This window comes from Aulonocara sp. 'chitande type north' Nkhata Bay, linkage group LG13 (genome assembly GCF_057382095.1).
Source record: "Aulonocara sp. 'chitande type north' Nkhata Bay isolate Kocher_YH1m ecotype deep benthic linkage group LG13, A_spYH_male_GT1.1, whole genome shotgun sequence".
Lineage (NCBI taxonomy): Eukaryota > Metazoa > Chordata > Actinopteri > Cichliformes > Cichlidae > Aulonocara > Aulonocara sp. 'chitande type north' Nkhata Bay.
In genome coordinates this window covers 16,883,523-16,900,829 of record NC_141356.1, presented here as the reverse complement: position 1 = coordinate 16,900,829, position 17,307 = coordinate 16,883,523, and the positions used below count along the sequence as shown (strand labels likewise).

The 17,307-nt window shown below is 40.8% G+C and overlaps 1 protein-coding gene across 6 annotated transcripts in view; it reads left to right on the top strand.

Moving 5' to 3' along the window:
* The window catches only part of wdpcp (WD repeat containing planar cell polarity effector), an 88,454-nt gene that overhangs the window by 61,825 nt on the left and 9,322 nt on the right, over nucleotides 1-17,307 (top strand). For 5 of the 6 annotated variants that reach the window (XM_086258901.1, XM_086258898.1, XM_086258896.1 and 2 more), the window contains exons 13-15: nucleotides 1,002-1,065; nucleotides 9,866-9,965; nucleotides 16,246-16,351. In XM_086258901.1, coding sequence (XP_086115027.1) covers nucleotides 1,002-1,065; nucleotides 9,866-9,965; nucleotides 16,246-16,351 — 270 coding nt within the window. The remainder of the gene's footprint in view (nucleotides 1-1,001; nucleotides 1,066-9,865; nucleotides 9,966-16,245; nucleotides 16,352-17,307) is intronic. The other variant, XM_086258900.1, reaches the window with a different exon arrangement.

Sequence of the window (17,307 nt, the reverse complement as noted above, 5' to 3'; positions counted from 1 at the left end):
AGGGGTCAAGGACTGTGTTTTGTATAGCTCTCCTGAAATAAAAAAAAAATGTAGACATCTAAAAAGTAAAAGCATTAAGAGTACATTCCTCAATCAGGTTCCAGATCTCTGAAGACTTTGCACAGACAAATACATGCACAGACTATTTTCAAGGGATTACTGGAACATTTAGTGCAGTTTATCAGCACAGGGTGGAGAATCAGAATAAGAAATAATATCCAAAAACCTCTTTCAGAAACAATTTAACACTGCTTATTTCCTTCTCTTTATTGCTATTAAAAATTCTAAAACAGAAATAGCTTTTGAATTTCATTGCACACACATACTGATGCAGCTTTGAGTCATTCATAAGGCAAAGCAGCACGCATGCACCTGTTTAGACTGTTGTTTCATTTTCCCTTCTGCCATGAGAGCCTTTTGAAACGCCTGTTTGACTGAAATAGACCCTGTTGTTCCCACACACTGCTGCTCACTGCTCTCCATCCCGCAATTACCCCCCGCTCCCTCTCTTTCTTTTTCCTCCTCTGTAGCTGAGCTGGAGCGTTGTTTGGCATCCCTCGTCCTCTCCTCTCTTATCACCTACCTGCATTCTTTTTCTCTCCATCAACATCAAATGAAGGAAGGCGCCCCCCGCCCCCCCTCCTTCCCGCACCTCCTCTCTCCGCTTGTGTTTGTTTGTTTCATGTCGGCTGTAGCCGGGGAAAGTTGAGGTGTTTTGTACTGGGAGATACAGCTCTCTCTCCCAGCTTTAATTCTGGATAATAGGAAAAGAGCTCGCTATTCTCAGTTCAATTATTGACAGTGTTGAATGCAGAGGTGCATGTGCATGTCTGTATTGAGGCGTGTGTCTACATGCAGACCAAAGCAAGCACGTGAATGTACCTTAGACTTATTTAACTATGCATTTTCATTCAAAGCATGTATTTTTAGATTGATGATTGTTTTGCTTTCATGTTCAGGGTGTTGTCTTTCTTTTTCACTGTCTCCTTTTTTCTCTGCAGGCACCAGTGTTTCGAGAAGGCCTTCCTCCTCGCTGTAGATTTAGAAGCCAGAGATTTATTCATGGTGAGTAGAAAGAAAATTTCCTTTTATGTGCTTTCTTGAGGGGGAAAAGAGTCACAAAAAGGGTTGTTGACATCAAAACAGAATCCACGAGGAAGCCTTTTTTTTCTTAAATAAAATATGTAATTCCATGGACATTAATTATCAACTAATTTAACAAATGAACTAATGAAAATAGCCAATGATTCAAGGTTTAAAATCATCCATATTTATGGGATTTGGTGCTGCTGATCAGTTATATAGCTCTTTTGAGACCATCTTCCTGTCAAGCCAACTTACTTTAAAGTGAATGCTGCTCACAAACAGACTATTTACCCAACAAGTGGGTTGCTTACAGTCAAAGCTGTGCATCTGAGACGACCATATAAGGATATCCCTCCTGTCTGACATCATGCAGAACCAAAAGTAGAAAGAACTGTGTGAAATTGAGTGTTTAGCAGAATCTGAACCACAAGCTTCTGGCTAACAGGGATTAACAAACTACGGTACACATATAATATCTCTGAAATTTAGAAACCTTTGAGCTAGAGTATAAATTTCAAATTTATATGCCATTGGCTTTTAAATTAAATGATATTTAAAATATGCCAGTGAAAATAGAATGGCATAGCATGTACCACACATGTTTAAAAGATCCCTTTCTTGCAATTTTAGTCCAAATTACCACTGCATGGACTGAATCTGTCATGACGTGTAACATGCTTACCGCCATTTTTCTTCATTCATCAATACCTGTATTTGTTTCGAAATACCTGCTTTATGACATTAAGTATGACACATGTCTGTAGACTATTGTTATACTTTATACTAAGTCTTGTCTTTCTTGGGCACCTTTTATAATGTATTCATTTTCAGCAGTCAGGTTTGAATGATGAAAACTCTGAATCTTTTCTTTTTTGTCTGTTGAAGAAAGTGTTAAAGTGCAAGGAACCCAACTCATAAAAATAGATGAACGGATACCAGTGAATATTTGGAAATTCTTTCTCATAATCACTTATAATATTACAGTAAAAAAGTTGTGAGCTCTGATAACTGTTTGTTTAAGCTTACCTTTATGCCTTTTTTCTCTTAAAAAAATCTGGAATCTGTGTACATGAACCTTTTCATCAGGTCTTCTTAACATGTTTACTCTAGATTATGTTAGTGAAATAAAACATGTTTGGTGTATCTGCTCTAGATGGACTCCTGAGGGTTAGATGTTGACTCATGCGCTATAGGGAGCTTCTCTGCAGCTCTTCCACTGGTATAAAACCTATTATAATTGCTCATTCACTGTTGCACCCTTGTTACTTTCATTTGCACATGACTTGTAACCCATACAAGTGTGTGTGTGTTGCGTGTCAGAGAGCAGGTGTGATCTCAGTATGGGCCTCTATCTTTTCACAACCTCCACGGCCTCAGCTCAGCCTTTTCCTCTCCTCTCATCTTCGCTCTAACTCGTTCTTTCTTCCACTCCACGCTGAAATGCTCCTATGTGTTTGACCCCCTTTTTCATGGGGCCCCTTTTGCTCCATGCTTCACCAACACCCCAGACATTAATACAGACCCTCTTACACACATACACACACTCCTCTTGGTCCCTCAATCACACTGATAGCACTGGTTCCAATTCCCTCCCCACTAAGTAGTGCTGCTGGGAAGCCGAATTGAAAAGGTGGAGTCGAGCCTGTGAACCTTGAAAGAGTGCAAAGGAAAGAGGGGGGCAGAGAGGGGAGGGGAGGAGGCTGTGGTGTAGATGGAAAACTAAATGATAAATGTAACACAAAAATGATGGAAGGGGGAGATGAAACTGTGTCCAGATGAGTGAGAGGGGAGAGAAAGCTGTAATCATAATACATTTCAGTGAAGGGTATGAACTAGCTTCGATGGGTGGAGTCAGTTACAGGACAAATCAGCCCGAGCGGAAGGCGGCCTGTACTGTCAGCAAAGTAGAGGTCAAGAAAATCAGTCCAGAAAGCCTCTGCCATATTTTCCATATAGCTTCATGTACTTTCACAATCTTCTTCTGTCATCTTTTTTTTTTTTAAATGATTCGATGCAGACATGATAACTTGTATCTTTAGTCAGAAGCACTAATGTGATTGCAAAACATGATTGTAAAACATACCTCTGTCATTGCTCTAAATTCTTCTTTGTCTGCCATATTTTCTTAAAAACATCAAGATTATAGCTCCCATTTTTAGCGACTATAATTTGTCATGTATTTGAAAAGATATGGGACACAATAAACAATGTGGCTCTGACAGTGATAGAGAAGCCTTCCTAAATAAGCCTCATCTCAGGTAAAAGTCCACACACCTTTTTTGAGTAATGTTGCCCCTAAACAGACAAGAAGATCTAGTTAAATCACGAAATTGTGATTAGTGTATTACTAACTGGTAAAATGAGGCTTTTTCTTTTTTCTTTAAAAAAAAAAAGCGATTTCCCTCACAGAGAGGATTTGGATCACAGCAGCAAACAGAACGTGACCTTGAAGCCAGATTGTGTGAAGCTGGTGTGATTTTTATCCGGCACCATTGTGTCCACTGGCTCTCGGGACTGGGCGAGATTTCATGGGTATGGTTGTGGAGCCAGGTCACTCACTTCTTGTTTGAGAAAAGTAAATGTAAAAAATCTACGCATGGAGATAAATGCATCTCTAACATATATATGTAAATATAAAAGTGATGTATGTGAGAGAGCTGTTTCTATGGACAGGTGACATCTTTCTGAGCTCTTGAACATCATTTGACTGCCCTATTTTACTCTCCTTTTTTCTTTTTCTTTTACAAACAAATTTCAGAGACCGAATTACTAAGCATCTGCGGATCCCTTTGTGGTGGCCCATTATGGGAATTCTCACCAAATTTAACAGATAATTGCAAGTCCTTGTCATGCTGGATCTGTAACAAAGTTCAGGCTCAGTCACAACAACCTTTTTCAAGCACTTTTTTGCCTCAGCGACCAAGAGAGCAGCACCTCATTGTGCACAAAGAGCGAAAGAGAGAAGAGAGAGAGAAGGAGGACGTTGACATTTCACCCCTCGCTCTGTCCTTCTGTCTAATTAGGTTGTGTTGTTGCTTTAACCCGCTGGTTTGCTGATCGAGTCGAGGTGGAGGAGGTTAATGAGGGCAACCCCCACCTTCGCCAAACTCTTTTTAACTACCAAACTCGCCCATAGAACTCAATAACGCACCGTCGACTTGGTAAAGAGCACACACATGCACACAGATAACATGCTCACCTCTTCTAGAAATGCTCAGCATGATACACCCCCTCTATCATCAGACCCCCGTCCCCTCTTGCCCCATTGTTTCCCAGCTAACAATAGAGGCCCTCCAAGCCTTTTTTCTCCAAAAGAAGAAACCTTTTGTTAAAATGAAACACTTGTGTCGGGTTAAATTGAGGGGGAGGAGGAATTGGTGGTGGTGGTGGAGGTTGGTGGGGTGTATGAAGAGTTGGTAGTGGGGGTTACTGAGTCGTTTGCATTTTTTAAAAATAATTGATGCTGTTTAGTAGCTCCCTAATTAGCCTTTGATAATGAGTCGATAATGTAACCAATTAGGTCATTCGTCAGCCAAGTCAAGTTTTCTTTCCCTCCACCACCTCCCCTTTTTCTTCTTCTTCTCTTCCTGGGTTTTTTTTTGGCTCTTGATGTAGCTTGTTAATTAAATCAAATTGTGTGATAGCCGAAATCTGATGCCGGCTCTTTTGTTCCCCAGTGAGGGCTTGTACTTTTTCTTGTTAGATACACAAGCAGTAAGGCGAGCTGCATGTTTTCGGTTCACCCTCTATCTTCCTCTCCTATCTGATGTCAGGCTTGGCAGTGCTGTAGGTGGAGGAGGAATAGCACATCTTTGGCAGTAAGCTCATTGTTGTTGCTTAGATAAGCAATTAGCACAATTAAAGTCCTTAAGGCCTATCAGATAGAAGTCAAACACAAGACTCCTGGATAGCAGATGTGTCAGAAAACAAATGTGAAACGGATACGCTCATGTACAGAGGATTAAACTTTATGTCAGGTTGTTAATATGTTTTTGTGTGCATGTGTTTGCACCACCCAGCAAAAACTAATTTGGTTAAAAAGTAAAAGGTGAAAAGGCATCTTTTCACATCATTGATAAGATTTCCAAAAAACAATTTACATGTAGATCTGTTTGAAAACTGAAAGGAAATCTCTTCCTCTTCAGCACCTTGGCAAATGTGCTGTTTGGTAATATTGAGTTTGGTGTGCTGAAGGTGTAAGTTTTGACTGTGCATAGGCTCACACAATAAACTATCACCTCATAGCAAAAAGGTTCCTGGTTTGATTCCAGGCAGTGTATAGCGTTTGTGCATTTTTTCCTCCAGAGACATGTATGTTTGGATGAGTGGTGATTCTAAGCCGGTTGTGGATGAGCAGTGGAGAATACAGCACTGTATGAATGTGTGATTAGTAGCATAAACTGCTTTGAGAGGTAAGTGAGACTAGAAAAGTGCCAATGCTTTTCCAGTCTGGTCACATTAGTGAATGGATGGATGTTGTGTGGCTATCTGATCACAACCATTCGACAACCAATTAATATGTTGTAATAAAAAACAAACAAAGTCTCTGCAGATTGGCAAGTAGAACTGTTACTGAGATTACTGATGAAGTGTAGGAAAAATGCTTGGAAAACCATCATAGTAACTCGATAGTATATCTATATCAACAGAGCAAGGAAGCCTATCCTATCGGTTTATTCTGTGTGCAGACTTTTTGGGGTCACCTATTTGAATTTTTCACCAAACTCTATTTTTCCTTTCCGCTTTTGCAGCAGTGTTCAGGCTTGATGATTTAAGCAGTGGGAATGATCGTTGTGAGGCTCAGGCCATTTCATTATTACCACTGTTAGCAAGAAAAATTCTGCTGCAGTCCTGGAAGTCTGAGACACATCCAACCTTCGATAGGTGGCTGAAGGAATTAGGAAGTGCGTGACACCTAGAGAAAAGTAGATATAGTATGTTTTTCAGGTCTCTTTCAGAAAATGTGGTTACTAATCACCAGTCTGATAGGAAAGTTGTAATTAAACTTTACTGATCTTCAGGATTAGCAGTCACACTGCACTATGAATACTTATGTATCATAGTTTGTATGTGAGCCTCTGTCATTGTTCTCTCTGTTTCATTTTTGCATATTTAACATCTTTAAATATGTCGCGACTGGACGATCTTTGGTAGAATTGGGTGGGTGGAATTTTGTCCAGGCTTCTTCTTACTATTTAACTGAATATTCGTTGGCAGCCGTTAAATGATAACTGTGTCCTTAAACATTTCAGCAGCCACGTGAGCTCAAAATTTAGTTTATTATTTAGTTAGAACTTGTAGGACTCACAGCTATTTGTGTGTGTTTATCACCAGGGATAGCCGACTAGGTCCAGGTAGATATTTTCCAGTGTGTCTGCTTCAGAGGTAATCATCAGGATTTAATGCCACCCCCATGAATCAAAGAGCAAAAGCTGTGCCCGTACTCATTCACTAATCCCTGCATGTTGAGATTTCAGACGTGTATAAGTGACCATCATCATTTTGACTCCGGGCTCACAGGTGCATCACTGGAATTCACAGAGCTATCAAATGCCAGGCATTACAAGAAATAAACCACATGATCAAACTGACCTTTACGTGTAACGCTGCAATTTGAATGTATGAGTGGAATATGTGTGTACTGTAAATATACCAATAACCCATTGCTTTTTAAGTGATGTGTTGTCCATGTCCACCCACTTGATTTGCTTTTATTAAAAGTTGAAAAAGGTGGGCAACAAATAAGAATACATTCATATTTGGTTGTTAGTTTGATGTCACAAATAGGCATTGATTTATAAGAATAAACTGTAAAGTTTGAGGCAATAAGGAAAGGCACTAAAAATGCACTGAAAATTACAGAAGAATTAAAAATCTACAAATATCTGATTATTATTATCTGAATTATTTTGCAGTCTCTGCAAACGGCCACACATCCATAGGGCACTGAGTTTATATGCTGTTATCGCTCCATAATAAGCTTTTGTGCACACATGCTCGCCTAAAAAAGTGCAGTGCACTTTGTGTATGCTCATTCTCATCGATCCTGAGTCCAAAGCCAACACGTCACACTGCAAACATACAGACACGAGCCCGTCAGTTAATGTGCTGTAAGCGCTGCTGTGTGCCAGTTAACCTAATCCCTCATTTATTTGGAGGTAACCCAAATATCAGGCAATATCGGGCTCTTAGCATCCACCACCTCCCTCCCCTCTACTCCCCAAATATGGCCCACTAAAACGCCCCTCTTTATCGGTGCGGTTAGCTGGCTCGCTGCAACCCCTAAAGCTCTTATATAAATAAGATTAGTGTCGCGTTTGAGCGTTGGGGAATAAGAGGTGTAATATCTGATGGTTTTATATGCAGTATTATTGTTATCCCTTCTTAGTCGGGTTGATACTCCTCTCTCCCTTTCTCTCTCTTTCCAGCTCTCAGTTGTCTCTCTATCGTTTCGCATTTGTTCACTCGTCTTTCACTGGGTCTCTTTCCTCAGATTCAGACAGCATTATGAGGGGCTAAGCTGGAATAAAGCGCCCCAACATCAAATGTTCATATTGTTCTGTTCTGTCTGTCATCCCGCTCTCTCTTTCTCTCTCCTTGTTGTTGTGAGTTTTGCTTCCCTTTCGTCTTTTTGCGTCTTGTTCACCCTCTCCCTTCCCTTGTGCTCTGTCACTCACGCGCCTCTCCATCATTTCACTGTACTGCCTCCTCTCCCTCCTCGTCTGTTTAATCTTGTGCTGCTCTGTTTGTTATCAATTAAGAAGCCTCACTCATATCTAATTGAGGGGCCATGTCTCCTCGTTCACAGGGGCTCAATTGGCCACCTCAGTCCTGGGAGCCGATTTAGGCTCTTTTGAGGCCATTTTGTTGTCGGCCATTTTCACATTTCCTCCTAACTCTTCGCCACAGAGGGCAGGCACCGCACTATAATTACCCAATCTGTTCCCATTCATACTCCTCAATTTCAGCACCTCTCTCCCACTCTCTCTCCCCTTTACTCTCGCTCTCTGTCTGCTTCAATCCCTCTCTGCTCCACACCTCTTTTGGAAACCAGCACCCCCCTCTCTCTTTCCTCTGGGGGTACAAAAGCTGGGTTACAATATGGGGGTATTAGGGCCGGGTGCAGACTCAGCTGGGGGCTGGCTTTAGCCAGCCCCCAGCTGGCTAAAGCTGGGGGCTGCATGTGTGGCTAAAGCACACACATGCAAATTAAGAAAATGCCTGAAAACAATTTGACAAAACAAAGTGAATAAACACAACCAAATACAGAGCTCCCAGGGTCTTTCTACACTATAAACCTTTTTTTTTTAGTATTCATATTTATCATTTCTAGATAAAACCTCTTGCGAAATATGCCTCGGTTTTCAAGGTGGTCCAAGCAAGCATTCATACAGTGAATGGAAAACCTAATAACATAAAACAACCAACAAACCGAAAGAACAAAGAGTCCAGAAAAAACAAAGTTTCATTTAATTGTTTAAACAAGTGACATGATAACAAGCAGTGGGTATTTAAAGGTAATTAATGTATTAACTTCCTTAGATACCAAGAGGACAATTACAAGTATCTGATGTGACATATAGTTAAAAAAAAAAAAAGCAGTACAAAAAAACTTCTCTTTGTTTTATGTTGGTCAAATTCAGACAGTTCATAAAGGGAAAATAAAGTTGAGACCTCAACTAATGTTTGGAATTTCTACTTTCAACTTCAGTGCATAACAAAACTGTAAGCTTGAAGATGAAAAGCTCGGGCTCTTTGAATGGGAGGATTTAGAAACATTTTGTTCATTATCAATCCAGAGTGTGAGTTAGAGGAAAAACTACAGTTTTACTGCCATCTGATCAAAATTGCAAATGAGAACGTCTCAGCTGCAGCTCTTCCAAATCTGATGCAACAGAAACGTCTCTCTGAACGTACCAGGCTGGACAGCCTTCAATAAATCTGCAGCAATTGTGTTTTGTAACCTGGACACAGAACGTGTGGCTCTAGGGGGAAAGGCCCTTTGCAAAACGCTAGAAGCACCTCCTTTATTTTATTTGTTTCTGGCATTTTCGAAGCACATCACTTAAAGCATTATATAGATATTTTTGTATTTTTCCACAATTTAATAAATAATGAATTGACCTCTGCCTCGCTTGTGGAAGCAGATGTAATACTCCTACAACTGAGATGTAATACTCAGTGTGGTTGTTAATGAATATGTGGCAGCGCTGGGCTTTAAATCAGCCACCCTCAGACATCATTTAGCCACATTATCTCCATCTTTGTGGCCATGTGAGACTCAAACAGAGAGATACAGAGGATACATGCTGTTTCCAATATTGTCGCAGGCTGATATCGTAATGTGCTCAGCTGGATATGTTTCTCCGTAAAGAGAGAATACCAGCGTTTCTGAAAGGTGAACAGTCCCTCGTCTCCTCTCACACTTTTGAAATGTGACTGATAACATCCTCCGTAGTTCAAAACCAGGGAAGCGGGCGTGATTGTGTGTGCACGTGTGTGTGCAGGAGGTTGGTGATGGTGTGGGGTGCAAGAAGGCTGATTTCAAAGTTTTTTGAGGAACCGGCATTTCATCCAAACCGGTGCTCCTTCTGATGTTGGGCTTCAAACGGTTCATTTTTTCCCCCTGTCATTTCATCTGTTTCTTCCTTCTCCCGCCAAAATGCCGCATCTCCCCCACCCAAAACCCCTCAAATAAAAAAAACCCTATTGTCATCTGAGCCTAGATTCATTTTAGATTAACGTTCACGTTTCTTTCTTTCTTGCATTACCTTCAAAGGACCTCCATTATGTTGCCAGTGATAAGGGCGAGCTGGTGCTAGCAGATGTGGCCAAGAGGAAAGCTAATGAAATCGAGGCCCGGACCAATGCAGGCAACGGTAAGAAAAGTAATCATCATGTCTAACCAAAAGACACTAAATGTGACTCGTTATTTCTCCTCACATCTGAAATGGGAGGTGGATACCTGATAACCTCGGTAACTCACCCACTGTGACACACTTTTCTCACATCTGAGAGCAGATTTTTTTCTCGGGCTCTAGCCTTCCTTTAACAGCACAGAGGAGAATCATGATTGCCAGAGTAATAGCTGTGTCAAAACTCTGAAAACATGTGCTTATTTGGTATATAAGAATGAGCAAAAGTGAGATTCTGCAGGAAATATTTGTCACAAATGATATAAAGTGATGACTACACAGTGGACAATTAGAATTTAGCCCCACACCGTAGATATTTCAAGATTACGTTTTATACATTTAAGACAAAGTCTTTAATGTCAGGCTAATGAAATGTAGTCTGACACCAGCAAGAGGAGGAAAGACCCAGCTTTTCTGTCAATTTTCAGCCTCTGCTGCTGCCCTTTGACAAACACTCCCGAAAGCACATACCAGAGGGGATCAAGCTACGTTCCTGATTACACACACACACACACACACTCAAAAACACACCACACACACACAACTCCTCACAGAAGCTTTGAGGGCCAACGGGTGAGCAGACTACATTCAAATTTGTGAGGGAACTAGATGAACATGTCGGAAGAGTCCTTCATTGGTGCTTAAAACACACTGGAAGGCTGTGCGTGCGTGTGTATGTGTACTCAGACATCCAAATGAAGCAAGAGAGGTATTTAACTCGACTGTATAAGGTCAAACCCCTACGGCTGAGTGTCTGTGTGTTTGTCTGTGAATGAAAATGAGCGCTTGTCTAACTGTGAGGCCTGTTTGCATGCAGTTTTTTATTTTTTTTTTAATATTTCAAATGTGATGCGTAAAACGCACACTCCTCCTCGTAAGCCTCTTAATTATGTCCTCGATGATTTGCCTCCATCACCTGCAGCGTGTCCTATCCTTGGACAACAGCACTTTAGAGCAAGAGGGACAGAAGGGAGAAAGAAAAAGGAGGCATGACAGCGGGAATAAGAAGGAGGGTGAAAAGGGAAAATAAATAACAAGTGAGGAACGAAGAAAGTGTAGATAAAGTGTAAATAAAGAAGAGGGAAAACATCAAATATTAACTTGCCAAAGTAAAGAAAACAAAGAAATTAATGAATATTAAACAACGTTGGTTTGTATGGCCTGCCTATATTTTTCTTTCACAGTCAGAAGTCTGGGTCCTGATCAGTCCTCACAACTTCACTGAATAAAATGATAATATTTAGTGCTAACTTATCTACTTGATTCAAAGCTTATCCTGTGTTGCTGCATAGCAGTAGATGATGTTTCTACAGCATTGAAGCTTCATTATGTGTCACTAGATTTTACTTTACTTGCAGTTTCGTAATATGGGACATAAAGTCGGTAAAAAGAAAGTACATCGCAAGTCTTTACATAAAAGGGGATAATCCACATTGCAATACAAATTGCAGCTACCTGTGGAAAACCCCGAAAACTGGTGGTTGTCAACACCCGTCTTTATTGATGTAAAGTGAGGTGCAATCACAGGGTATAGAGGAAAATAGTTAAAGTCCCGTCACAGTATTTGTCAGGTTGAGGTCTGGAGTGGGCCATCACAACGCAGATTCTTTTCTTTTTCCAGCCATTCTGTTGTAGATGACCCAAATTCGGCCAAGCTTTATCTATCACACAGATGGCCTCATATGGTCGATTCAGTGATTGGAAGATGCCCAGGTCCTGTGGTTTCAAAACAAGCTCTAATCATCACCCCTTCACAGCCATTCTGACAGTTCGTATGAGGTATTTTTGCTGATATGCAGTGTTTGGTTTTCATCAAATGTGACACCAAACATCTCCACTTCTGTATCATCTGTCCAAAGGACATTATTCCAGAAGTCTTGTAGTTTGTTCAGATGCAGCTTTGCAAACTTAAACCATGCTGCCATGTTGTTCTTAGAGAGACGAGGCTTTCTTCTGGAAAACCCTTTCAAGTAGTCCATACTTGTTCAGTCTTTTTCTATTTTTACTGTCATGATTTTTACAATTTAGCATGATAACTGAGGCTGTAGAGAAATGTACCTCTTGGTTTTTTGCAGGTCCTCTGAGCATTGCATGGTCTGACCTTGATAACATTAAGAGTTAACTTGCATGCACAGTCCTGTGAAAACTCGTTTTCATGTGATTATACCGTAAATTAAATAAAAAAATGTTTTCTTATTAAAGTTTATTTGATTAATGGATTTTTTTTTAAAAATGACACAGTCAGCCGTCAGAAGGTCTGAATTCATTTAGAAATCACACACACTCATGACAGTGACACTTAGTGTTGTCACAGCCCTTGATGAGGACTGTTAAACTGATCCCATTTTATAAGAGTGTGTGTCCCCTTGTATGTTAGACAGACAAGCAGACAGCATATTAACAGAGCAGAAAAGCCAGGTCATAAATAATGAGTGGCTTGCTTCAAGCAGAGGGCTCCAGTGAACAAGTCTCGCTTTACAGACACACATGCATGCATGCGTGCACGCACACAAACGCAGCCTCTGGCGTGTTTGTGACACACTCACACATTTATCATTGGGCATGTGCAAGCCCCTAAAACAGAAGCAGTAAACGGACTGATTGTTAAGGAAACCACTTTAACTTTTAAGGTGGCTGTAGCTCAGGCGGTAGAGCAGGTCATCTACTGATCGTTGGTGGTTCCATTCCTGGCTTCCCCCTAGCCTGAATGCCAAATATCCTTGAGCAAAATACTCACCCCAAGTTGCTCTTCGATGCATCCATCGGAATATGAATGTGTGTGAATGTTAGTTAGGAAGCACTTGGTAACAGCTTAGGAAAAAGTGCTTGTGCGAATGGGTGTCATTGGGTGATTGCACAAGTTGTGTAAAGCGCTTTGAGTGTTCAAGATAGAGTAGAAAAGTGCTCACTAAGAACCAGTCCAAGGTAACGACAAGAAGTCAACTTTCGAGTTTCGGTGCCTTTCAGGGTTTTCAGTTAAATTCAGTCCGTACCTGCATGTACTAATATGTGCTTTGCAAATTAATCAGAGTGTTGTTTGCTGTTAAAATATAAATAACATCTGCAGGTATGTCTGGTTGTTCTCATCATCACATGGTCTCCTCCTGATTCCTTCCTCACTGACTAAACACAGACTGTGTCATCAGTCACATGTTCTCTGTGCACAAAGTTCCCACAGTGCAGCTTCAGTCACCTTTGCCCCACATTGTCAAAAAATTCAGTTCAAACACACTCAAGAAAGTTGTTTGTTCTCAATAGAAATCAAGCAGACACACGTGTTTGTGTAAACGTGTTCTGGTGGTCGTTTGAAAGCAGATCAATTCTAGTTTCTTGCTGCTCAAGAGAAACTTAAAAACAGATCGTTTTGTTTGTGAAATCTGAAATGAACTCTATTAGGTCAACCTGTTGTTATGACAAAAGCATAAGCATGACCTAACCCCAGCTTTGTTCTGAGCTTTGAAAGAGTTTTTCCTCCCTCTGTATGGATTTCGGTCATGAGTGGCCAGCAGTAACTTTCACTGGAGTACCTGTTACACATTTTATTTAGTTAGTTAGTTTTGTTTCGTTTTTTAGGACAGATGGTGGGGGATCTGTTCTAAGGCAACAGTGTAAGACACTATTTAACTGAACAGCATGTGTAGTTTGTTCGCATCTGTTTTCTTGCTTTAAAATGATAATTTATTCCATGCATCCTTCAGTTTTCTTAACTGCTGATCCAATCCAAGGTTATGAAGAAAGATGCAGCCTATCCAGGGTGTCACCGGGTGAGAGAGACAGGTTACCAGTCTATCACCAAACTAACTTCACCCACTTAAAAAAAAAAACAGAAAAACAAGAACCAAATGATTAGTTATTTCCTTTATATTACTTACACTGGGCCTTTAGATTGATTCATCATCACTGATGATGATAGATTGGTTCTGTGGAATCGTTTGAGGAACCAAACTGTAGTTTTCAGTCAAAGTTTGCTGCATCCAAGCTTAAAGATGTTGCATCAGATCAGAAGTATTCTTGTTAAGGTTTTTTTTAGTTGTGAACCATAAATTTCTTTACCAGTCAGACTGTCATTGCTGTGTTCTAGTGTAACATGCTGAGCCGTCTTAGGGAGAACACGGAGCACAAACAACCTACGGCCATATTTGGCTCATCCTCTTCCCCACAAAGAAATACAAATTGCAGGTTGTGCCTTTGACAGTGTGCAGGTGGTGAGAACAGGACTTCCATAAAGCAAGTCCAGAGGTGCACAAGGAGAAAACATTGAAGGAGAAACCAACATTCAGCTAGACAGTATATTGAACTTTTCCTTCAACTGTGTGTGAGTGGGGTTTTTTTGCTGTTCTCCACCCTGCAATTTTATTTATTTGATGCTATGTTTTTTTGTTTGTTTAAATGAATGTATTAGCTTAAAGCCTAATTCTGCTAAAACCTAAAACTGCTGTCCTTTAGCCAGACGTCAGAATAGCCGTTAAATCATTCAAGTTGCGTTTGAGGTTATATCCTGAGGCAGTTTTACACCTGAAATTACCTGCAAGTACTGAAAGGCATTTCCAAAAGCGAAGCATGCGGTGACACAGACCACCCTGAAATATGATGCCCCCGTCACCACCACCACCGCCCACTAAGTCATTAGTGTACTGTTGATTTGTTGCATGAGAGCGTAATTAAATGGGAACAGATGAAATGGAACTTGCTACATTTACTCAGGTACTTCACTATATTACAGTTCCTGCTTTCTACTTCCGCTTCACTATATTTTGAACTTTTATTGTACTACATAAATTGAAAATATTTTGAAATATAAAACTATTAGTACAGATGAAGCTAAACAGCATCTTGAGCTGCAAAATTAAAGTGATATATATATTAATTAATCACTGTTTATGATCCAGTAATGTTGTGCATATGAGTCTATGTGGTCGATACTTCTTCTTTATGTACTTTTAGTATATTTTGATGCTAAAACTTTGGTCTTGTTATTGAAGTAGGATTATGACTTCCAGAATCACCTTTTTTAGGATACAGGAAAACACATGAGCCCAGATGTCTCCGCCTCCGTCTTCTGTGCCAACTCAAAAAGTCTTTGAAACCCATCTGCAGCTACCTGAGTTATAGGACAGAAAAACTACTTGCTGCGGTTTCCCTGAGTAGCAACTGGGGAAAAAACCTCATCTAGGTCATCTCCACCATGTGCTATTTTACACAATGCAGAACTGGAAAAAAATAACACTGGAAAGATGAATACATCTCCTCATATTGTTTGACTCATTTTTGTATTTGTTTTCTAAAAAAAAAAAAAAAAAAAGAAAAACAAAATGACTCATTTCCAAATCGAGCGGTTGTTTAAGGTGGATGTCAGTCTAAGACTTGGAAACGGCCCATATGTGCATCCATTGTAAGTCCCGATGAACAGAGATTCTGCTGTCGCTTGTAGACAAACATAAACGCACAATAGAGAACACACATTTCAGCTTAGAAATGGTCCCTTTTTATAACAGCATTGGAAATCGCTTATAGCTGTCTGGCTGACAAGTGTGCTGATTTGGATAGATAGAGCATTGTGAGAGGCAGAGTAGCGAACAAGTGCGAGGGAAGGCCCCTTTCTTTTCCCCTCTATCTCTTTTTCCTTTGAGTAGCGTTTTGCCAAGAGGAGAAGCCAAGTTGGTTTCCCGATCGTTCTGTCTCCCCCTCACAAAGGCTGACATGACTGCAGGGCTTTTCAACGGGCAAAGAGATGAGAGCTTTATCTGAAGATCCACTTCTCCTCCTCCTCCCTCCCGCTCCCTCTCTTTCCCTCTCTTCTTGGTTGTTGCGGTAAAAGCCTGTTAGCTGCGGTGTGTGTTGAGGGAAAGCAGCGTTTGTTTCTTGCTTCCTTCTCAGCTCTGTCAGCTGCTTTGTTCGCACATCCGCCGTTTACTGTTTGACATCTTGTCTCAATTCAGAAACTCGAATCGAGTGTTTATCAGTAACAAGATGATCAAGGTTTGATGTCCAAATTAGCAGAAACAGACGCTCAGGCACTGTTCGCCTTATACAAACCATATTTAGAGGAGAAATTGTAAGGCTTAGAAACATGCTATAGACTGAAATATCAGCACCAGCAGCTGCCAATAAACAGAGCAACATCTTGACGCCAGAGAAGCACACAGTTTATTAGTATATGTGTAATGAAAGCAGTGACACAATCTGGGTCACTTTATTAATTTTTTGCTCTCCCTAATCCTTATATTTGTATTTTGTGTTAAAGAAGATCTTCAGAGAGGCAGAAGTGATGCCTGTGGTTCCAGCTTCAGTGACCTTCAGGTAGCGAGGACGCAAAGTGTAGCGGACCCTCCACGCTCCCCATCAACACAGTGAGTCACATGTACCATGTGCAGTTCCACATTTGTCAAGTGTTATCTGTTTAAACTGGTTTTCAAACAGGGTGTGACATCCTTAGATCTAGAACCATATTTGTATATTCATATCAAAGCAAATTTTCCAGATTCTCCTCCCTTCTCCTCCCTTCTTGAGGAAGAAAACAACACGTTAATGCTGAAGCTTCAGTATGGAGAGTCCAGAAATGAGTCCGAGACGGTACGGTGGTTGTGTCTAACTTTTATGTGGTCTATGATCAGATTAAAGTTACAAAATCTTGCCTTTTTATGACTGAGAGACATTACAGCTTTTACACTGATACCCGATTAGTCATGGACGCTCTTTTTCAGGACATGCGTGATGGCATCAGAGAAGAGGCACTAGAAAAAGACTGTAAAGTTATCAAAGTGGTGCATATGACACTGTAAAGGCTGTAAGCTTTGGACTGAGGTCCTTTAATGTTAGTACATACGCTCACCAGCCAATCATTAGATACTCCTTCCTAGTACTGAGTTGGATCCCCTTTTTGCCTTCAGAACTGCCTTAATTCCTCAAGGCGTAGATTCAGCAAGGTGCTGGAAACACTCCTCAAAGATAAGATGACATCACACAGTCGCTGCAGATTTGTCCACCGCACATCCATGACGTGAATCTCCTGTACCGCCAATTAATGAGCAGTTATTTGAGTATTATGCATTTAATTATGAGTGATGATTCATCTCTGGCTCTCTTCCACTGCATGCCTTTTGTCTTGTGTCCCTCCCCTCACCCCTAACTGGTTGCTGCAGATGGCTTGCCCCTCTGTCAGCCTGGTTCTGCCAGAGGTTTCTTCCTGATAAAGATGGAGTTTTTCCTTCCCACTGTCGCCAAAGTGCTTGCTCATAAGGGGCCGCCTGATTGTTTGGGGTTTCTCTGTGTTATTGTGGGGTCTTTACCTTACAATATTAAGTCA